The 21371-nt window shown below is 43.1% G+C and overlaps 1 protein-coding gene across 2 annotated transcripts in view; it reads left to right on the top strand.

The window, feature by feature from the left end:
- Positions 1-19729, top strand: part of KMT2D (lysine methyltransferase 2D) — a 169099-nt gene extending 149370 nt beyond the window's left edge. For both annotated transcript variants that reach the window (XM_088448524.1, XM_088448469.1), the window contains 7 exons: positions 628-1771; positions 10097-10233; positions 12484-12614; positions 15136-15421; positions 16529-16602; positions 16827-16935; positions 17051-19729. In XM_088448524.1, coding sequence (XP_088304650.1) covers positions 628-1771; positions 10097-10233; positions 12484-12614; positions 15136-15421; positions 16529-16602; positions 16827-16935; positions 17051-17143 — 1974 coding nt within the window. In that variant the 3' untranslated portion in view covers positions 17144-19729. The remainder of the gene's footprint in view (positions 1-627; positions 1772-10096; positions 10234-12483; positions 12615-15135; positions 15422-16528; positions 16603-16826; positions 16936-17050) is intronic.
- Positions 19730-21371: the final 1642 nt, after the last annotated feature.

Genomic DNA, 21371 nt, shown 5'->3' with positions numbered 1-21371 from the left:
AAGGTGCTGACGATCTTTCTAAATCATCAAATCTGCTATAAAATGAAGTGGGTGCAAAAACAGCAGCTTCTTTATTTACAATAATACCTTTTATACTGTAAATGTTACCATTGATACCAGCTGTTTTAATGGTTGTTTTCTCACCATGGTATAAATTGGACCTTTTTATTGTGATTTTATATTGTGTAATAACTATTGATTTACAATTGCCACTGGTCTCAGTTGAGTCACTGAGAGTATATATTGTTTGTTATAGTATAACTTGTCTTGCTACAATAAATACAATATATTCCAATCCTCAAACCCCCCCTCATACATTTATCATAAATAGAGGGCTGCTGAGTTTGTACCTAGGTGCACCCATTTTATTTGCGCGTGGGTGGAGTAGGTAAACAATTCAGAGTGGAGTTTCACTTGAAGAGAATTAAAGATATACTGTAGTACTAGTTTAATAGTTTATTCCTCCTACTGCTGGTGAGTTCATGGTTTCTAAGCACTAATAGCATTATATATTTACAAGCATTTCTGTTAAAATTGGCCACTGAATTGCATTTCCTGTGCTAATACTTATAAGATCAGTATTTCTGTTTTATATATTTTTAAATGTGTCTTATGTCCTCATTCTAGGAAGAGACTGTTGTGGAGAAGGCTATAAATCATTGTTATGTTAACAATGTATCTAACCTGGATGTTCGCCAATTACCTGTATTGCCTGAAGAAACCTCACCACCTCCTTCTCCATTTGCTCCTTCACCTGCTAGTCCTATGGAAGCTCCTGTTGCTGAATCAGAACCAGTTTCCACTATGATAACATGCCCTCTGCCTCCCCCTCAGTCACCTAATATTGAGGAATTTCTGGAGGCAGCCAGACTCAAGCAAAGAGTACGTCCCTCAGAGGAAAGTGTTGAAGAACAACGGCCAAAAATAAAGAAGTGGAAAGGAGTTCGTTGGAAGAGACTACATATACTGATCACTTTCCAGAAAATGGGTTCACGTCATTGTGAGAAAGAAGTATGCGAGGTCATAGAAAGACTCGGTACTACCCTAAAGCCTGACACCTTGCCTCCAGATCTTCGCAAGTGCTGTTTCTGTCATGAGGAAGGTGATGGAGCTACTGATGGACCAGCACGGCTTCTAAACCTGGATCTTGATCTTTGGGTACATCTGAACTGTGCATTGTGGTCTACAGAGGTATATGAGACCCAAGGTGGCGCACTGATCAATGTGGAAGTGGCATTACATCGCGGTTTGCTTACAAAGTGTAGCCTGTGCCAGAAAACAGGTGCCACGAATAGCTGCAATCGCTTGCGCTGTCCAAATGTCTATCACTTTGCTTGTGCCATCCGTGCCAAGTGCATGTTCTTCAAGGACAAAACCATGCTTTGTTCAATGCACAAGTTAAAGGGATCTTGCGAGCAAGAACTGAGCTGTTTTACAGTCTTCCGAAGGGTGTACATAGAGCGAGATGAAGTCAGTCAGATTGCAAGCATTATTCAACGTGGTGACCGCATACACATGTTCAGAGTTGGGGGACTTGTTTTTCATGCTATTGGCCAGCTTCTGCCTTATCAAATGCAAGACTTCCACAGTGTCACTGCCCTATACCCTGTGGGCTATGAGGCAACACGTATTTACTGGAGCATGCGACACAGCCACCGTCGATGTTCTTATCGTTGTAGAGTATGTGACCATAATGGTCGGCCAGAATTCACTGTACAAGTTATTGAGTATGGCTATGAGGATGTGGTGTTGACAGACTCTTCTCCCCAGGGTAAGTTGCTATTTTTATGCAGAAAAACTTGTACTACGATACACTTAATACTTTATTAGTTAGATATTCGTTCACATTAACACTGCATTTATTTGCAACAATTTAGACTATTTTTGTTTCTGCTAAATGTACAGTGACTGTGTAGTTTTACTCTGCCAGCCTATCTAGGGTTTTACAACTTTGTTGCGTTTCTGGTTACCGTTGGTAACCTGCTGATATAGATCAATCCTACTGGGGCTGCTCAAGACACTTACAAACTAAGAGGGATATCCTATTAGCCGCAATAGAGCGATAACTTGTCCTGCATCAAGTTATCGCATGCAACATAATTTCGCTTATCGTGTTTATGTGCACTCCAGTTTTTCATGCAATCCAATTGCAAAAGTTGCGATGATGCTTTCACACAATAATTCTTCTGGTTTTACCCGTGATAAGTATGGGTAAAATGGTAAAATCTATCTGCACCCCAATAAAGGCAAAGTTATATAGGATAACCAATATACTGTAGATGTATATTAGTGGCCATAATAAAAAATATTTGGGGTTCTTAAAATTGTGTAAATGGCTGTTCTAAGCATTCTTCTAAAAACAGTCAAATAATTGGCAAAATAAATGTTCTACTTAAATTGGGGGTACTTAAAAATGCTTTAAGTATATATTTGTCAGTTAAAGCCACTTTAAAAAATAAAAAAATCTTGAAAATACGCCTCTAACACCCACCTGCAATCTTAAAAACAATAGTCCCATTCATATAGCATCCCATATACCCATCCCATCAGTTAACCAATTTTCTTCTTCAGGGTCCATAGGGCTCCACAGGGAGACATTGGGGTGTAGGTGGGACCTGGAGGACCGGACAGCAAAGCTTTTCAATCCCCCTATAACCCACCCACAGCCTGAGGGCACTTCAGTTTTGTTGTTGTCTGGCAGGAGCTGGATCACCATTATAACAGAGGGCTGCATCAAACAGCCCAAGCTTTTCATTTGATTTATGTTATTTTAAACTTTTCCTATAACGAAGAGAAGAAAGGACTGGGCGCTTCAGTATTAATCTGGTGCTGGGCATTATACCGCAGCTCACCAACCAGGGGTGGCAACCCCCTATAAGAACAAGAGTAAAAAAAACAGGAACTGGGAGCGCTGTAATACCAATAATAAATGATTATTATCTAAATACAGTAATAAAATGTAAATGCAAAATGATACAGACCCTTGGGTGCAAAATAAAGGAATGGTATGCAACCTGACCTGGGAGACCTTAGGTGTAAACAAGTGGCTAAGAACACTAAAGGGGATGAGTAAGAAAAAATGTGACAACATAAAAAATAAAAATAATAAAAAAATTGTCCAAACAGATCCGGTAATTAGTTGAAAGTATTACTCCATAGCAACAGCAAGAAAAGTAATATTCCTCGTGGAAAAACGCCAAGTGAAAATCCAATTAGTGTTTTAATCCAACAGTGTAGTGATACATAAATATAATGAATGTAACTTAGGATACATTCTTACCAAGATGAAAAAATAGATTCAATAGGTATGATGGATATCCTGCAATAAGAGCACAATCAAAAGGTAACCCGACTTTCTTGCTGTTGCTATGGAGTAATACTTTCAACTACTTACCGGATCTGTTTGAACTATTTTTAATTATTTTTTAATTATTTTTTATGTGGCCACATTTTTGCTTACTCATCCCCTTCATTTAGTGTCTTTAGCCACTTGTTTACAACTAGGTCTCCCAGGTCAGGTTGCATATACCGTTCCTATATTTTGCACCCAAGGGTCTGTTTATCATTTTGTGTTTACATTTTATTACTGTATTTAGATAATAAACATATTTATTATTGGTATTATAGTGCTCCCAGTTCCTGTTTTTTTACTCTTTTACTTTAACGGGCGTGCAACACCAGACTGTCCTCCGGATGTCTGTGCTGCCACCCAATCACCCTTCCACCGCACCGTGACAACAAGCCTGTGCTAGGTACTCTCAGCGGGGCTCCAACTGGGGCTAGCTAGCAGGCTCCCCAGACCCCAGCCCGGAATTCAGGGGACAGGTAAGGCGGAACCCCGTTCGCAGGGACCCGCATTTTTACGCAGTCTTACCTCCGGTTTTGGGAGACAGACCGGAGGTGCTGATGTGGACACTGGTGCGCCCACGACTCCACTAAACCACCGGGGCATATAATTCACTGGCGCAGGGCATATATGTAGAGGCCAGGGGACCCGGTGGTTAACGTCAGCATGGGGAGAAGGCGCTCTCCCTGCATCTCCTCCCCCAGCCCAAGGCACCATTCCACTGTGGTCCTGGTGTTCCCTGGGCTGCTCCTCCCTCTCCTTCCGCCCCCCTCAGAGACGCGCAGCAGCCATTTTATGCAAGCAAGTCTCCAGGAATGCTGGGTTCTGTCTCCCTGTATACCTCTCCCACGGGCCAGGTCACACAGCGCTATATCCTACCAGCCACTGCGGTCTTTGTAGTTGATTTTAGTGCCCATTGCAGACATGTAATGTTTTTCTGCGTTTGTATGTGACTTGTGTTAGCGCTAATCTCTACTTTCCATACTGTCAGCTTATACCTTTCCCTTTTATTCTATTATATCCTGAACATACTAAGGTATAGGGGGTTCATCTCCTATATAATTGTGAGGGCTATCACATGCTATATAGCGTGGTTGCACACTACACTGTGCCATATTACACATACTGCAGGGTGTTCACTGCAGTGTTTTATTATTCTTGTGGCTATGTCTGGCAGAGGAAGAAAAACAAGCAGCCTGATGCTGCTGCTCCTACTCTGGTGTCTCGTAAGTCCTGCTAAGTGGGCTTGGCTAACTGAAACACAGCCACAGGCCCCTCAACCCCAGTGTCTCTCCCACCATGAGCTGCCTTTTCACAGATGCTAGCAAAACTTGCAGACCTCATAACCGTCCACGTGGTACCTCCCCCTGTGGGATGGCCATAGTAGGTACTCCCTGCAAATCCTTTGCCTCCCCCATGGGTAGACACACTATCTACCTCAGTACAGAGTTTGGCTAATACCGCTACGGTTTTTCAGCAAATGCTGCAAATATACATACTAAGCCTACTAATCGTGCTGTGTTATCTTCCCAGTCCACACAGTCATCTGATTCTGATATATCATCTGGGGAGGCAGAAGACTCCGACCTCCCTAACTCTGACTCCTTCTCAGAAGAAGAGGAGCCACCCTCTAAAATAAATATACCTGCTGTTGTGAGAGCTGTAAAAACTATTTTACAAATAGAGGATGAACCCGCTCCTAAGAAAAAACAAGCACTTTTTAAATGACAAAAAGTTGTGTTACCAGTTTCCTCACTCCGACCATCTATCTGATCATAAGTGAAGCTTGGAATATGCCCGGTAAAAGGTTTCAAATTCCAAAACTGTTTACTTCCTTTTACCTTCTTCCAGCTACTGATTGCTCTAAATGGGAATGTTCCTCCAGCAGTGGATGCTCATGTAACACGTCTGGTTAAAAATACCAGCTTACCTATTAGTGTTCACTCTAGCTCCGGCGGCAGGCAGGGCGCCGAAGCTGGAGAGGGCACCTTTGTGCGCGCTCCTGAAAAGGGGGCTTGGCCATTAAAAAGGGTGTGTGTCTATAAGACGCGTCCCCTTTTCGTCACTCTTGGGGGCGTGCCAGGCACTTACGGACACGCCGGGCAGCCCCCAAGCGCTGCAGACAGGGAGAATAGATGCCGAGCGCATGCGCCCGGCGTCTATTCGCCGGCGGTGACCATTTCACCACCCGCGGGACTCTGCGACCCGCGGATGAAGACTGTACCCGCAGGCTGTGAGGGCAGGGCGCTTTTTGCCCTCCAGAAGGGTAGGGCGCCGCGCCCCACTAAAACAGCCTAGCGGGAATGCTACCTATTCATACTGCAACCTCCTTGAAGGAGACTACGGATAGACGTATAGAAGTTTGTCATAAATCCAAATACTCTCTTACAGGAGCTCGTCCTGCTAGGGCTAGGGTCTCGGGAGAAAAAGCCATTGAGGAAGAAACATTTCCCCCTGATGCTTCGAGGAAACAGCTGTCCTGCATAGCTCAAAATAGAGATGCAGCCTCCTGCTTAGGTGAAGCAGCTATGTATACAGCTCTCCTGGCCTCCATGATATCTGCCACTTTGGTAGTGGCCCGCCGTACTGTTTTTCTATGTTCCTGGAAAGCAGATTCAGACTCAAAACGGGCTCTGGAGTCTCTGCCTTATTCTGGTGACATCCTATTTGGTCCAGAATTGGATAAAATTGTGACTACCTCGGCAGCAGACGGCGTTCCTGCCCTCTGCATATAATACAAAGCCGCGGACGTCATCCTTTGGCGCTCAAGGAAAATCCAAAGGTCAGTCCTTTCCATGACAGCAGTCATCAGCCAAGGCCTCCAAGCCTAGGACCAAACAGGCATGGCTACTAGACATCCACCTGCCAAGTCTGAGGACAAGCCTACAGCCTGACGGGGCGGGCCTATCACTGGGGGCTCCCAGGCTGGCAGGCCGACTTATTGATTTCTCCACGTGTGGCATCAAATCACATCGGATGCCTGGGTAAGGGAAATGGTCTCTCACGGATACGCCCTCTCATTCCAATAATTTGGGTCCCCTCCTCACAACAGGGCAAGGGCTATTATTCTACCCTTTTCTTAGTTCAGAAGCCCAATAGGTCTCATCGGCCTAACCTTAAATCTCTGAACAAGTTTATCGGGGTGCCCAGGTTTCGTATGGAAACCCTTCATTCCATTATCCTGGCTATGGAGCCTGGGGATTTTATGGTATCTCTAGACATTCAGGAAGCTTGCCTACATGTACCTTCACTGCCTTCTGCAGGTAACCATTGCCTTTCTTCAAATGCACGGTTGGCTGATCAACTGGAAAAAATCTTCCCCAACACCTTCTCAAAGGATGGTACCGTTGGGAGCCCTTCTGGACTCTTGACTTCGGAGAATCTTCCTAACGGCAGACAAGATTTTAGCAATCCAGCTCAAACTGCGCAGACTGACCACAATCACACTGTGTCAATTCTCTCTGCAATGCAGGCCTTGGGATCAACGGTGTCCACCTTCGACATGGTGGAGTTCGCCCAGTTTCACTCCAGGCCTCTACAAAACCTGATCCTCTCCAGGTGGAACGGGCTACCCCATCTGCTCAAATCCCAGACGATGAGTCTCCCCCAGAGGTTTGCCTGTCCCTAGCCTGGTTGCTGTAGACTTCCCATTTCAACAAGGGTCATCCCTTTTTTATCCCGGACTGGGCTCTCCTCACCACGGACGCAAGCCTCAGAGGATGTGTGACGCAGTAACTGGCCAGCACTACTTCCAGGGCCGATAGTCCCCAGTCGAGGCAGTGTTACCAATCAACATCCTGGAACTACGAGCCATGTACAAGGCTCTCACTCTGGCTGAGAATACTCTGAAAAACAGGCCAGTACAAGTACAGTCCGACAATGCCATGGCTGTGGCCTACCATAACCACCAAGGGGGCACTCAAAGTCTGGCAGCAATGACAGAAGTGTCCCGTATTCTCACATGGGCCGAATGCAATCTCCCAGCCATCTCCGCAGTGTTTATCCTGGGGATTCTCAATTGGGAAGCAAATTTCCTCAGCCGTCACGACGTGCATGCAGGAGCATGGTCTCTACAACCAGAAGTCTTTCAGCGGCTAGTGGACAAATGGAGTCTTCCAGAAGTGGATCTGATGGCATCGACACAAAAACAAGCTTCCAATTTATGGAGCCAGAACAAAGGACCCTGACGCGGCCTTCGTAGACGCATTGTCAGTGAAATGGAACTTCCATTTGGAATGTCTCTTCCCTCCAATATCCCTGCTTCCTCGAGTGCTTCGAAAGTTCTTACAGGAGGTGGGCACAGTTTTGTTCATAGCTCCGGCTTGGCCCTCTTCAACTTCCTCTACGAGTAGACCTGTTGTCTAAGTCCATGTCTACATCTGGACCTAGCCCATCTGTCTTTTAACGGCTTGGTTCTTGAGACATCCCTCCTAACGGCTAAGGGTTTCTCCAGCTCTGTGGTCCAGACCATGCTCAGAGCACGTAAACCGGCCTCAGCCAAGATTTACCACAGAATTTGGCATACATATTTCCAATGGCGTTCTCCAAGAAACTATGACCCGCAATTGTTTAATGTTTCTCGAATTCTTGCCTTTCTTCAGGCTGGATTGGATCTAGGCCTCCACCTAGCATCTCTGAAAGTGCAGGTCTCCGCTTTGTCTATCTGGTTTCAGCGCAGAATTGCTACTAATACCGGATGTTCACACCTTCATGCAAGGTGTTCTACGTATACAACCTCCCTTTGTCCTTCCTGTGGCTCCATGGGATTTGTCAGTGGTGCTCCAAGCACTTTAAGAACCTCCATTCGAACCCCTGGAATCAGTGGATGTTAAGAGGCTTACTGTGAAGACTGTTTCTTCTGGCTATAGCATCTGCCCGTAGGGTATCGGATTTAGGGGCGCTTTCATGTCGCTCCCCCTTTTTAATATTTCATCAGGACAGGGGTGTTCTTCGTACAAGCCCAAGCTTCCTTCCCAAGGTGGTTTCTCGCTTTCACCTGAATGAGCAAATCGTGGTTCTGGCCTTTAAATCACCAGACCTCTCGGCAGATGAGGCCTCTTTGGATGTGCTCCGTGTTTTGAAGATCTACGTGGACCGCACTACTTCCATCTGGAAATCGGACTCCCTCTTTGTTCTATATGGATTCCACAAGAAGGAATGGCCAGCTAACAGACTCTGGCCTGATGGATTTGCATGACAATCTCACTTCCTTCTCCTGCTTTGGGCTTGTTAACAAAACTGAAGTGTCCTCAGGCTGTGGGCGAGGTATAGGGTGAAGGACCGGAGCATCCTGTGATTGAAAAGCTTTGCTGTTGGTGTCCAGTCCTCCAGGTCCCACCTGCACCCCAATTTCTCCCTGTGGACCCTATGGACTTCGAATAAAGAGCGTTAACAAAGGTAAGTTTTACCATAACTATCCAATTCCTGCACTTTATTACCCCCCAAAATGACATATCATTATTGGCCAAATTAAGCTAATTAAAGTATTACTTTTACCTGTACAAAGGGGTCGATTCAGACCCGGATGCTAAGCCGCGATTGCTCGTATCCAAAAGGGGCCGGGTATGCAAATTCCACGATAGCACTGTCTGGCTTAAGGACGCCCTCTATGTCTTAGAGAGCGACGGCAGAGTGAGCGCACGTCTGTGTAAAGACGCCCACTTTTCTTTCTTAGCACACGTCATCTCCAGAAAGTGTATGATTAATCAGTAACATTGAGAGCCATCAGAGCTGCACGCACCGCCGCAAGCACTGCGATCACTGCAGGCTGAAATACAACCAAGTGACGTGTACAATGACGCTTCCATGCTAATTATGGGCACCCATTAAATGCCGTTTTGACGCCCAGACATGCTTGCGTTCGCACCACCGTTCACAAGCACCTTCCCCTGTTACCACCCACTCAAAGAAGCGCCCAGTCTGTGTACAACGAGCGCACAATCCCTGATCGCAGTGACTGGCTTACACACGTGCACTGCAACGCATATGCAGATGGGTGACAATCGCCCATAACGAGCGAACGGGGCTTAGCGTCCGGATCTGAATCGGCCCCAAAGTCCCAATATTTTTACCTTTTTAAAATAGGGATTTTCCCCAATTTTTCACCTGCTCAGGAAGTGGTGAAAACTAATTTGCAAAAGATTGTATGGTTATTCATACCCGCAAATTCCGCAAGTGCAAATAGGATTATGCGATAAGCCATTTTTCGTGAAAAAGCAGCTTCTCGCGGCTAATAGGATATTCCCAAAAGGGCTTTATTCAATGAGCTGTGATTAAACTAAATAGCAAATATTAATTTATTTTTGCTGTGGGATTTAAAGCAGCATTTTCATTAAATGCTAAACATTTCGGGTTATGCCTCTAATAAAATCACTGCTCTAAATCATACTTCAAAAACCTCTGAAATGCTGCAAATATGAGTAAAGGGGCAGCAGGCTACATACAGCTGCTGCAATGCAGAAATGGGCCCTGCTTTATGAATGTAAGGTGAGCAATATGGAAATGGTTGGAATTTAGTATATATTTTGGTAGTAAATGAAAAAACAAAACAAAATGAACTGATCATATGGCACTTAACTTGCTGGCTAAAAGGGCAGGGCGCATTTTACCCCTTTAAAATTGGGCAGGGCGCGGCACCCTGCTAAACCAGCCTAGCGGGAACACTAGTTTATATACATGAACTTGGTGCGTAGACCATGGTCAGCTTAAATATAATTCATAAGGATTTACCCCTCTGCTGTCCATCTCTAGCGCTCTGGATTCGCATTGCGGAACCTGTTGCACGTATGCGGAGAGAAACTGGAATGCTTCGCCTTTTCCCAGAGTATCTGAAAGGGGAAGAGATGTTTGGGCTGACGTTGCACGCGGTGCTGCGCATCGCTGAGTCTGTAAGTTTTAATATTATTCTCTTTTGATTGAACTCCCCACCCCTATTGAAGCTGTAAGTGAATCAGCCACTTGGTCTGTGTGCCTGACTGCTGGTGTGTATCCAAATTGACCAGTTATCCTGCTGCTTGTGCTAGGTAACAGAATTATCAATGTGGAGCTACTGTGATGGGGCCCACTGTCAGAGAACTCTTAGAACAAAAGTAATCCTTGTCTTTTCGTGGTAATCTGAATCAATTCCTAAATTGGTCATCCCATGTTTTTATAATTAGTTACTGAAATGAACTGTACGGTGACGCATACACCTCGTAGCCCTTAAAAAAGATAACAATCTTGCAAAATAGTTCCTAGTATATATTTTTGTTTCGAATCGATTTCTAGAAAATACCATCTCAATCTGCCCTCTTACGTTATAAACAAACTCTTTAGGTCATGCTGATATTATTTTCTCCTGTAATAGTGGATGAGTTTGTTAAACAAGTTTTGTTCTCTTATGGACTCATAGGCCAGTATTCAATTTGCTGAACTTTTCGCCTCCTCCACCTGTTTTCCAGGCAGAAAAGTATCGCGCATGTGCCCGCTATTCCCCGTATTCAATTCCAAAGTATGCGAAAACGGGAACAGGCGCAACTTGGATCAGCGATTAAAATACTTGAATTTTTGGGAAATAATTGTAGAATCCTCCTAAAGATGTCCAGACCTGGGGGATCACTACGGGTACCGCCTGCAGAAGAAAGTCGGGTTTTTAAATAGCTGCGGCAGGTTCTTTTTTCCCGACTTTGAAGAAGTGATGCAGAAGAGCACTTAGCTTTTTTTTTTTCGTTTTTTAAATGTGGTCCCATTAAATTCGGGGTACATGAAATGGGGGTAAGCATATTTTTAAGTCCCTAAAGGTAATTTTAAAAATTCTTCAAAAATACAGCTGCCGTTACTCTGCGCAATGAAAAAAAACACCTGCCACATACTTGGGGACCCCACCAGAATTAATTTAGTTAGTTTGGCATTTTGTTTACCTTTTTTTTTTATTTTCACCCCAAAAATTTTAAAAAAAAATTTTCGGGTGTCCTGATTTTTTATTTTTTTTAAATATTTTTTTTGCACATTTCATTTTAAGGGGACATTCCCAAGGGTGCAGGCTATTTTTTTTTAAGCCTGCACCTCTAAACCACAAATCTGCATTTTTTTTCACCTGCTATAGGTAATTGAAAAATTATCCGTTTTTTTAAAATGACCCTTCACCCCGTTTACGAAAAAAAACGGGAATTTTCGGGAAATATGCCTGGGATCCCCTAAAGATGTCCAGACATGGGGGATCACTATGGGTACCTCCATTTTTGCCTGATGAAGGAAGTCTGGGTTTGTGCAAGGTGCAATTTTGCGGCTATGAAGAAGTGGTAAAGAATAGCAATTACATTTTTTTGGTGGGGAAAATAACTGTTCCTATCAAATTTGGGGTACATGAAAATGGGGGTAAGCATTTTTTTAAGTCCCTAAAGTTATTTTTAAAAATTGCTTGTCCCCACAATGAAGAAAACACCTGCCGCATACATGGGGACCCAACCTGAATTAATTTAGATAGTTTGGCAGTTTGTTCCCCTATATTTTTTTTTTCCCCAAAAAACTTTTTTTTTGTGGTGTCCCGAATAATTTTAAACTTTTTTTTAGCGTAGTTTACCTTTAGGGGACTGTCTTAAGGCTGCACGATGGTTCCCGCAATGTTGTACCCCAAAACCGCAGTTCCTCACTTTTTTCCACCTGCTATTCATAGGCGAACCTTTATCGCCTAATACATTGCATTGACTTTCCGCCTAGGCGAAAAGTCTTCCAAATTGAATATGGAGGAAAGTCAAAATAGGCTAAAATGACGTCATCGGCGAAAAAGTATCGCAGATCCGGACTTTTCGACTCAAATTGAATATGGGCCATAGAGAGGAAAGAGGCTAATTGAGCAAATGGAATAACCTGTCAAATTGCATCATGTGTTGCCAGCAAATTAAACCAAAAAAGAAATACAGGAGGCTAAGACTATGTAAACCATATATTGTTATTGAAAAGAAGACTGTCTCGGATCATCTGCGCTATAAAGATCGTTGTGAGGAGAGCCAGAGACGGCAAGTTCTGAGAAATGTGGTTTTGCACTAACACAGTGGGATATCTGTTATATGTTGCTATTTTAATTTAAAACTCCAATTGTACTTATTTTGTTTTTAATATATTCCTAGCCTTTTTAAAAAATTTAATCTCATTTACAGCTGCCTGGAGTAGAGAATTGTCAGAACTATCTCTTTCGCTATGGTCGACATCCTTTAATGGAGCTGCCCCTTATGATCAACCCGACTGGCTGTGCCAGGTCGGAGCCTAAGATCATGACCCACTATAAACGGTAAGCTATCTAATTAACGGGAACGTTCTTTGGCTTTTTGCCCTTGGTTTGAAGGTGGATGAGCATTACTTGCCATACACTAGATAGCGTGCTGCAGGGTAGCACAGGTTAGGTTTTGGGTGATAACCAAAACAACATAATAACATTAAGTATGTATCGGGACAACAAAATCCTAAATAACCATTCATATAGATTTGCTGGTCAATGAATAATGAGACTTTATACGGGATGTAATCATGAGAGGGTCTCAGTCCTGACATCGGAATCCCGTCAAGGGATTTAACATAGGCGTCGAAAACACAGATGCCTGTTAATCCCGACGCCGGAACGCCAGCCCGAACAAAGGTAAGTCCGGGGCACCTTTAGCGTTAGCCGCTGGGTGGGGGGGAGGGAGGGTTAGGATTAGGGAGTCTAGCGGGGTTAGGTTTGGGGGGGTGATTAGGGTTAGGCATCCCTAGGGGGGAGGGTTACGTACCCCCAGGGAGAGGTTGAGCACCCCCCTTCCCGGGAGGGTTAGGGAGCGGTAAGAGGGGGTTACGGTTAGGCACCCCCGGGGAGAGGTTAGGGCTAGGCACCCCCCTTCCCGGGAGGGATAGGTTTAGGGGAGCAGTAAGAGGGGGGACTAAGGTTAGGCACCCCCAGGGGGAGGTTAGGGTTAGGCACTAGTGTGGGGGGGGGGGGGGGTGTTAGAGTTAGGCACCACTAAGGGAGGGTTAGGGTACTTACCTGCCCAAGTCGGGATCTTCATCCTGTCGGGCATCCACTGTCGAGATTTGAAACGGTGGGTAACTAGCTGCCGATATTTCAATCCCATTCCTTTTATACACAGAAGTGTCAAGCAGTGTATGCCAATGTTTTAAGCAACCAACCAGTTGACCACTTTAACCCAAGCCATAAAGGAGGTCACAAAGCATTGACTTAAACTGCTTATTAGTCTTATGTCAGTGTCCTCAGCAAAGAAGGAAAAATAATTTGGCTTTTCTGGACATCAAGGATACCTTCCTTCATATTCTGCCCAATTTTGGGCGCTTCTTTTTTTTACCTGTTGTCTGTATTGCATGTCTACACCAAACCTGTAGTTGTGCTTTTGAATCCATCAGTCGGTTATGTTCACTTGTATCTGGAAGATATCTTGGTGAACGGGCAATTCAGAAAGCTTGCTATAACCATTTCACTCTCCTAAATTGCAGGGCTGTAAACAGATCCAACTCTTTGCTGACCCACTGGCTTCATAGTTTATTGACCTTTATTATCCTCTAGTGCAGGCCTGGCCAACCTGTGACTCTCCAGCTTTTGTGAAACTACACGTCCCAGCATACCCTGCCATCAAGTTTGCTATTAGGGAATGCAAAAACTGTGCAGGGCATGCTGGGACTTGTAGTTTCACAACATCTGGGAAGCCACAGGTTGGCCAGGCCTGCTTTAGTGCTACAGAGCCTGATTCTTCCCTAGGATAAGGTTTCCTGTGTCTGAGAGCCATTTTTTTTTATAGTTAGTTACTGATATGAATTGTACGGTGCCGCATACACCTTGTGGCCCTTAACAGAAGATGACAAACTTGTCCCAGTATATATTTTAGTTTCAAATCGATTTCTTGAATATACCATCTCAATCTGCCCTCTTAAGTTAAACAAACTCTTTGGGTTTGTTAACTCTGTTACTTCTCATTCAGTACTATCTGGTGGAGATTGTCTGACCATAGAAGTCAGGCATTACATGCAATTCCATATGTACTGTATAAAGAATGCACTTGTTTTTTGAATTACACATCCACTTGTGTATTTGTTGAACAGGTCTCTCATGCGTACTGAGGGTCAATTTATTCAAATGTATACATGTAGTGGTGTAGTCAGGTTTTGAAGTGAGGAGCAGAGCAAAGAATAAAAATAGGTGCCACAAGGGGGTGTGACTACATCTTGTCGTCGAGGGTCTGTCGTAGTGGGTGTGTTCATACCCTCCAGCGTAATTATTTGTCACACGCGGTGGTAGCACTGCCAGCAGGCTCTCACACATGCACAGGGGTGCACTGCCAGCAGGCTCTCACACATGCACAGGGGTGCACTGCCAGCAGGCTCTCACACATGCACAGGGGTGCACTGCCAGCAGGCTCTCACACATGCACAGGGGTGCATTAGCAACAGCATTAGCAACAGCATTAGCAACAGCATTAGCCCCAGTTGAAATCCTGCTAAATCGGGACAACCTTTTCTGTGCCAAGGATATCCGTTTCCTTAGGTTGATGGTACATTTACATTTAATTTGCAGAGTTAGTTATAGGGAGGAGGACATTTTTTTTTTTTCTCAGTACCCTAACTTGTAAAACTTGTAAAGGTGAAACATAACCCCACCATCTTTGTCAAATATATCTAATGGTAAGAACAAAAATTTGCTGATTTGCCCTTATTGGTCTGGTCTTTAAACATCCAGCCTATAGTTATTTTCATCTTTGTACACATGCAAATGTCTACATGAAATATTGTTCGCTTAATAAAGGTAACAACTGCATTCACTTTCTCTGCAGGCCTCACACTCTAAACAGCACTAGCATGTCCAAAGCCTACCAGAGCACCTTTACAGGGGAGACAAATACACCCTACAGCAAACAGTTTGTGCACTCAAAGTCATCCCAGTATCGCAGGCTGAAGACTGAGTGGAAGAACAATGTTTATTTGGCTCGCTCTCGAATCCAAGGATTAGGGCTTTATGCTGCCAAAGACTTGGAGAAGCACACCATGGTGATAGAGTACATTGGCACCATCATAAGGAACGAAGTCGCAAACCGTCGTGAGAAGATCTATGAAGAGCAGGTGAGCTGGGCAGACACTTTTATCAACATGTTATATTTTGAGATGAATGTATAGTTTACATAAAATAGGATGTTAGTGAATGGTGAGCACTGTAAGGCTTGGTAATTCATCCATAGGAAAGAGTGGCATTGTTTTTTCTCGTCTCTGTCCCATATCTCATTCCAGAGCCCCCTTGTAAATCTTGTTACAGTATTATCTGCCCAGTTGTTAATTATCAATCTCACTTGTCAATATTTGCAATGCTGAAAACAATAGCTGTATTATTGTCAATAAATTGTTATTTGGTGGGTGTGTGGTTTTTGTGTGTGATGAGGGTGTTGTTTATTTTTTTAAACCTAGTCCTGGATCTTTAATGGGACCACCTATTTTGCAAGGAACTCTTAAGCTTGGTACATACTAGGTGACTGTTGGTAAGTGCATACACACTTACCAATCGTCTGCCCGATGTGCCGTGCTTGATGTCACAAATGGGTGGGCATTTAAATTTGCCCGCCCGGTTGAGCTGTCACTCATCGGCGGGCTCCTGCAGCAATTGTATGGGCGATCGGCAGGTCACCTGCACACACCAACAGATGATCGATATATCGGCTATCTGCTGTGCTACAGGGCCTATCCGATATATCTATAGTAAATCACCGTCGTTCACAGACATATTGGCTGTTCAATGGACTGTCCAATATATCTATCAGTGTGTACCCAGCTTTACACACCATAGGTTGGTTGTGTGCTGGATCCAGGCTCTGGCAGTGTGTATATAGCTCTTAGCTTTCCTGCTGCTTCATCTTCGATGGCTGAATTTATTGAGTGCTCTGTGTAAGCCAAGGCCCCCACTGCAGGAGAGGTAAGTGTCAGATATACTCTGCTGCAGAAATTATCAAGCTTATGATTAAGATGCGTTATAGGGGTTATATCTGCAAAATGGGGTCTCTGTGTTTCTAGAAAAAATTAAGGACCTAATTTCCAAAAATCAAAGATGGACTTAAAGAACGCCTGACCTTGTTTTAGTTACTGGAGAACAACCTTTTTATTATATTAATTGCTTACAATGAATCAAATAATATTCCTTTTTCTACGAAGTGCTATTTTTAATTATTTGTTTTCTTCCAGAACCGAGGAATCTACATGTTTCGAATTAATAATGAGCATGTAATTGATGCCACTCTGACTGGTGGGCCTGCTAGGTATGTTACTGGTATTGTAGTTCGATTGCCAACTGCTCCTGATTTCATAATTCTATAGACTCTTCCATGGAAATATTTGTCCCTGCAAAAGCATTTTCCATATAACCTTTACATATTTCTGCTCAGTTTCAAAGTGCCCTAATAAATTGTTTGCGTTTGTTACGAAGTACGAGGTGTGTTTTAGAAAATGTTGAGATGCAATTTCACTTTCTCTAATTTTTAAGGTACATCAATCACTCTTGTGCCCCCAACTGTGTTGCTGAGGTAGTCACTTTTGACAAAGAAGACAAAATTATTATCATCTCTAGTCGTAGGATACCAAAAGGAGAGGAGGTGGGTGTAGATTAAATAAATGACAGCCACATCATTATAATCTCAAAAAATGGAAAAGCGATTCAATACAAAATTTTTAAAAATATTAATGACACGCCACTTTGTCTTATTACAGCTTACATATGACTATCAGTTTGACTTTGAAGATGATCAGCACAAGATCCCATGTCACTGTGGAGCATGGAACTGCCGGAAATGGATGAATTGAAAGTGAGGAACTTAACGACCTCCTGTCATCCTGAATGTGTACTCTTTATGTAAAGCCTTGGAGCAAGCGCAGGACACCAACCTGTGTCTACCATCACTTGCATCACTACATTTGCTGTGGAAGTCTTCCTCAAGGATCTACAGCAAGTAACCAAGCTTTCCGAGTCTTGATGACATAAGGAAAAGTGTAGTGGTGTCAGGAAAGCTTTGCATCCCATCTGAAAGCCTTTACATCGGTAAAAGGAAGAAAACTGCAAGAGAAAGCTGTTCTGATGAGAACATTCCCGAAACACTGAATAGCTGGGAATATCTTTTGTGTAGCACCCTTTCTTCCTTCAAGTAACTAATGCTCTAAAGAGGATTTTTTTTTTTAATTTTTATCTAAATAAAAAAATATTTTGCGCTAATTTCTCAAATGAGAATGCAAAAAAAAAAAAGTGGAAAAAAAAAAATCATTAGTTAACAAAGCAGTTTGACAATCCTAAATCTACAGGACCCTCAGAGCGCGACAGAGAGCACATAAGACTGCAGAAAAAGCACAGGAGTTGCTTTCGTTGAGCGCAAGAGACAGTCCATTGACTGTTACCCGTCACAGCTACCCAATCCCAGAGGCACCTGGCCAGCACCTACCTCATCTGCCTGTTGGATACTAATGTGTATATGTGACACTCCCACGGCAATCTAAAATAGATAGCACCTCATGAACATGGACACCGCTCATATGATGTGACTCGTTGAATGGAAATATACGCCACCCATCCCATAGGGTCGAGTTTCGGTTGTTTTGGCCCTATCTGAAGCTTTGTCACCTGCCTCTCAGCCTATAAATTTGGCTCTGAGCTGGTAGGAGTGCACTAAGGATTGTGTTTTCTGCTAACTGCCTGCTTGTGGTTTGTCCTCAGCAATCCATTTTCTCCCCTATTCTGTGCCTGAAACCTCACCCTTCTCTATACAGTAAATGGAACATGAAGTGTAGTAGATACACCTACTTTGTAATGGGGTAAACTGCTTTATGGCAGATGGTGTATGTATGTGTGTGACTGTAGATTTATCTTGGTTTATATTATTTTATCATATGTACGCTTCATAATACTCCCTAACACAGTATTTCTATAAAACCCCATCAACAAAATTATGGGACGTTAAGTTTGACATTTTGATGCAATGTGCTCTATTTTTAAATCTGGTTTTAGAAATGTGCTACTTTGTCTATCCCAAATACCTTAAACCTTTTCCTTCACCTGCATTATTCTGAAGCTGCTGTTCTTATCTCAATATGTAATTCAAATCTTGATTTATTATTTTTTTAGCACAGTGCTTTGGGTGGGAATAGGTGAGGGGGTGTTATTTATTTGTACATGTAATTATATTTATGTATTACAGCCTTGTGAGGGAAGTACAGGGTCATTTTCTATGACTGGCATGGTGTCCTACAACCTGGCATTTGCTACCTGTTTTGCGATCAATTTTCATGTTCTACAGAACGCATACAGTACAAATTAAGCACTAGTGAAGTTCTAAGCTATATACCAGGACTCAATGGTTTTAAAATACGTAGGTCACAATCCTCTGGCTTCCACCCTAGATTTTTCTAATTGTACAATATTACTTCCTGCTTTTATGTAGATGAGCAGAGAGTAATCTTTTTTTCCCACATACAACCTACCAACCTGTTGTGGCTGTACCTTTTATTATCCCCAACAGACACGGTGATTATGTTTATAGTGCACAGAGAAGTAGAAATCATTGGCGACAAGCAGCCAAGGGCATTTAAAATCAAAGCTAGTGTGAATATGAGAGATTAAGTGCTGTTGCTTTTTAACACAAGCTGCTTCCACAATTGTTTAAAAGCTGCAAACTTGTACAAAATAAGAGTAAAGGTAATTGTAAATAAATGAGAAAAAAAAACCTAAAAAAATAAATGTTGTGCATAGTTGAGCACCGTATTATCGAGAAACCACTGGACACTATGAAAAGCCTGAAAATTTGAAATTAAATGTACTCTTCTGTTCTGTTTTTTTTTTTTCTTTAAACAATTAATTTGGAGAGCTTTGAGCTCTTTCATGGGAGCAGACAGTACATACCTGTCAGACTTGTGATATTAGATTATTATAGACATGACATACAGTAATGTATCTTAAGTAAAACCCTATACACTTTTTTTTTATGACCTATAATCCAGATCCAAGCTTGAAATACTTGATTTTCTTTCTGCTTGTATAAACACTTTAAATTTGCCGTGTTTGATTTTTATTTGGTCTCCACTTGCAAATATTAGTTTTTTTTATTATTTTCCTTTTGTTTAGCCATTTTTTTTTATTTTCATAATTTTTTTTTTTTTTTTTTGACGAGATTCCATAGGGAGCTGTAATTTGTGCGGTGAGGATTCTGTACAGAAGATTTGTCCTTCGTAGAAAACAAAATTATTCCTTTTTTAAAAAAAAGAAAATAAAAACTTGTACGTGGCATGTTTTGTATTGAATATAATTTTGAAATGTATATAATTTATGTGAAAGAGGCAAGTAAGAAGAGCTTAATTGCTTCTTTTGGTTTGTTTTTAAAGGACAAATAAAATGCATTTTAAATACTTCTGTGTGTTTGTGTCTTTATGCCCCCCCCCCCCGTCTTGTATGTCTCTGTCCCTCCTCCCTGTTGTGTACAGTATGTCCTCTCATCCTACTCTTCCTCCCTTTTGTTTATCCCACTGCCTACCTACTCCTCTGTGGGTATCTCACCCTGCTTCCTTCCCTCCCCCTACTTCTCCCTGTGTATTGCCGCCACCTTGTTCCTGTGTTTCACTACCCTCACCCCTCTGGTTGATGCTACAACCAAGTGGGCTAAAGGACCTCTGATGTCACAACCATGTAATCTTGATGGCAGGGGGAGAGGCAAGGTCAGTATTTACTATCCACAAGGACATTTATTGGGAATAGTAGCCTGTGGTGAGTGAAGTGGAGAGCCCCTGAGAGTACACATTGGGTCCCATATTCTGACCTTGCTCCTCCCCCCCTGGTGACATTGAGTCACATGATTGTGACATCAGAGGTACTTTAGCCTGTTTGAGTTTAGACCTAATCCTCCTCTTCTTGTGTGTGTGTATTGCCACCTTTTACCACCTCATCCTCTGTGTAGGGATGGCCAGCTGATGACAATGGTTCTTCCACTGGATTTCGGGGAAAATGATGTTTACCACCATTGCATGATGCTTTCCGGTAGTTGCTGACGTCACTCCTGTGGTATACACCAGCAATCTGATACTGTGGGATAAATGTATCACACCTCCTAAAGAGTGGAGAAGTAGCCTATAGCAAACAATAAATGTTAGCAGCTAGCTAAGCACATTCTATAAAATGATAGGCAGAAAGGTCGGTGATTGGTTGTTATGGACAACTTCTCCACTAGAAGGTTTGATACATTTCCTTCTCTGGAACAGAGATCTTTTGAGCAGGTGTGAAGTACAGCTGGCCATTGCTTGTGTGCACAATTGAAGGTGAAACCATATAATGGTTAAGGGGCAGATTTATGAAAGCTTGTGGAGAGATAAAGTACCAACCAATCAGCTAACTCTGTTTGTAAAATCTCTCCCTAGGGGGGAGATTTAATAAAGCTTGGGGAGAGAAAATTGGAGATAAACAGCACCAACCAATCAGCTCCTGTCATTTTTTTAAACAGCCTGTAAAATGACAGGAGTTGTTTGGTGGTGCTATTTATCTCCAATTGTATATCTCTCCAAGCTTTCTTAAATCATCACAAGGTGCATTGCGATAGCAGCAACAAATTGATTGTGCCCTTCCGATGGGCAATGGCATCCATACCTGTGTGTATAGAAACCCATTACCTCTCTGGGTTGAGGATAGACCCCTCACTATAGAATGGGTAGATAGTACTTGCCCTTTCTCTGTGTGTGGGTGTATATAGTTCCTCTCCTCCCGCCTCCTCTGTATATCACTTCTCCCCCCTCATCCTATGCATAACCCCCGCCCCAACCTCCGTGTGCAGATCTACCTTCTGAACATATAGCTTTTACACTTCTGTCTCTTAATGAATAATAAATAGTTATATTTATCTATATATCCCCCCCACCCCATATAGAACGCCCTTTTTGTTATTGCTTCTCATATTCCTTTCTGAGTGCCGTGAGTTTGTGTGATTGCCCCATCCAAGATGGCGGCAGATCGGTCTGCTGTATCCTGGAAGTTAGGTCGCAGCGTGTGACGTATTGAGGCGGG

The sequence above is a fragment of the Taudactylus pleione genome, unplaced genomic scaffold (assembly GCF_031769625.1).
Source record: "Taudactylus pleione unplaced genomic scaffold, aTauple2 ptg000005l, whole genome shotgun sequence".
Lineage (NCBI taxonomy): Eukaryota > Metazoa > Chordata > Amphibia > Anura > Myobatrachidae > Taudactylus > Taudactylus pleione.
The sequence above is the reverse complement of the archived record's forward strand: the minus strand, read 5'-3'. Positions and strand labels throughout refer to the sequence as shown.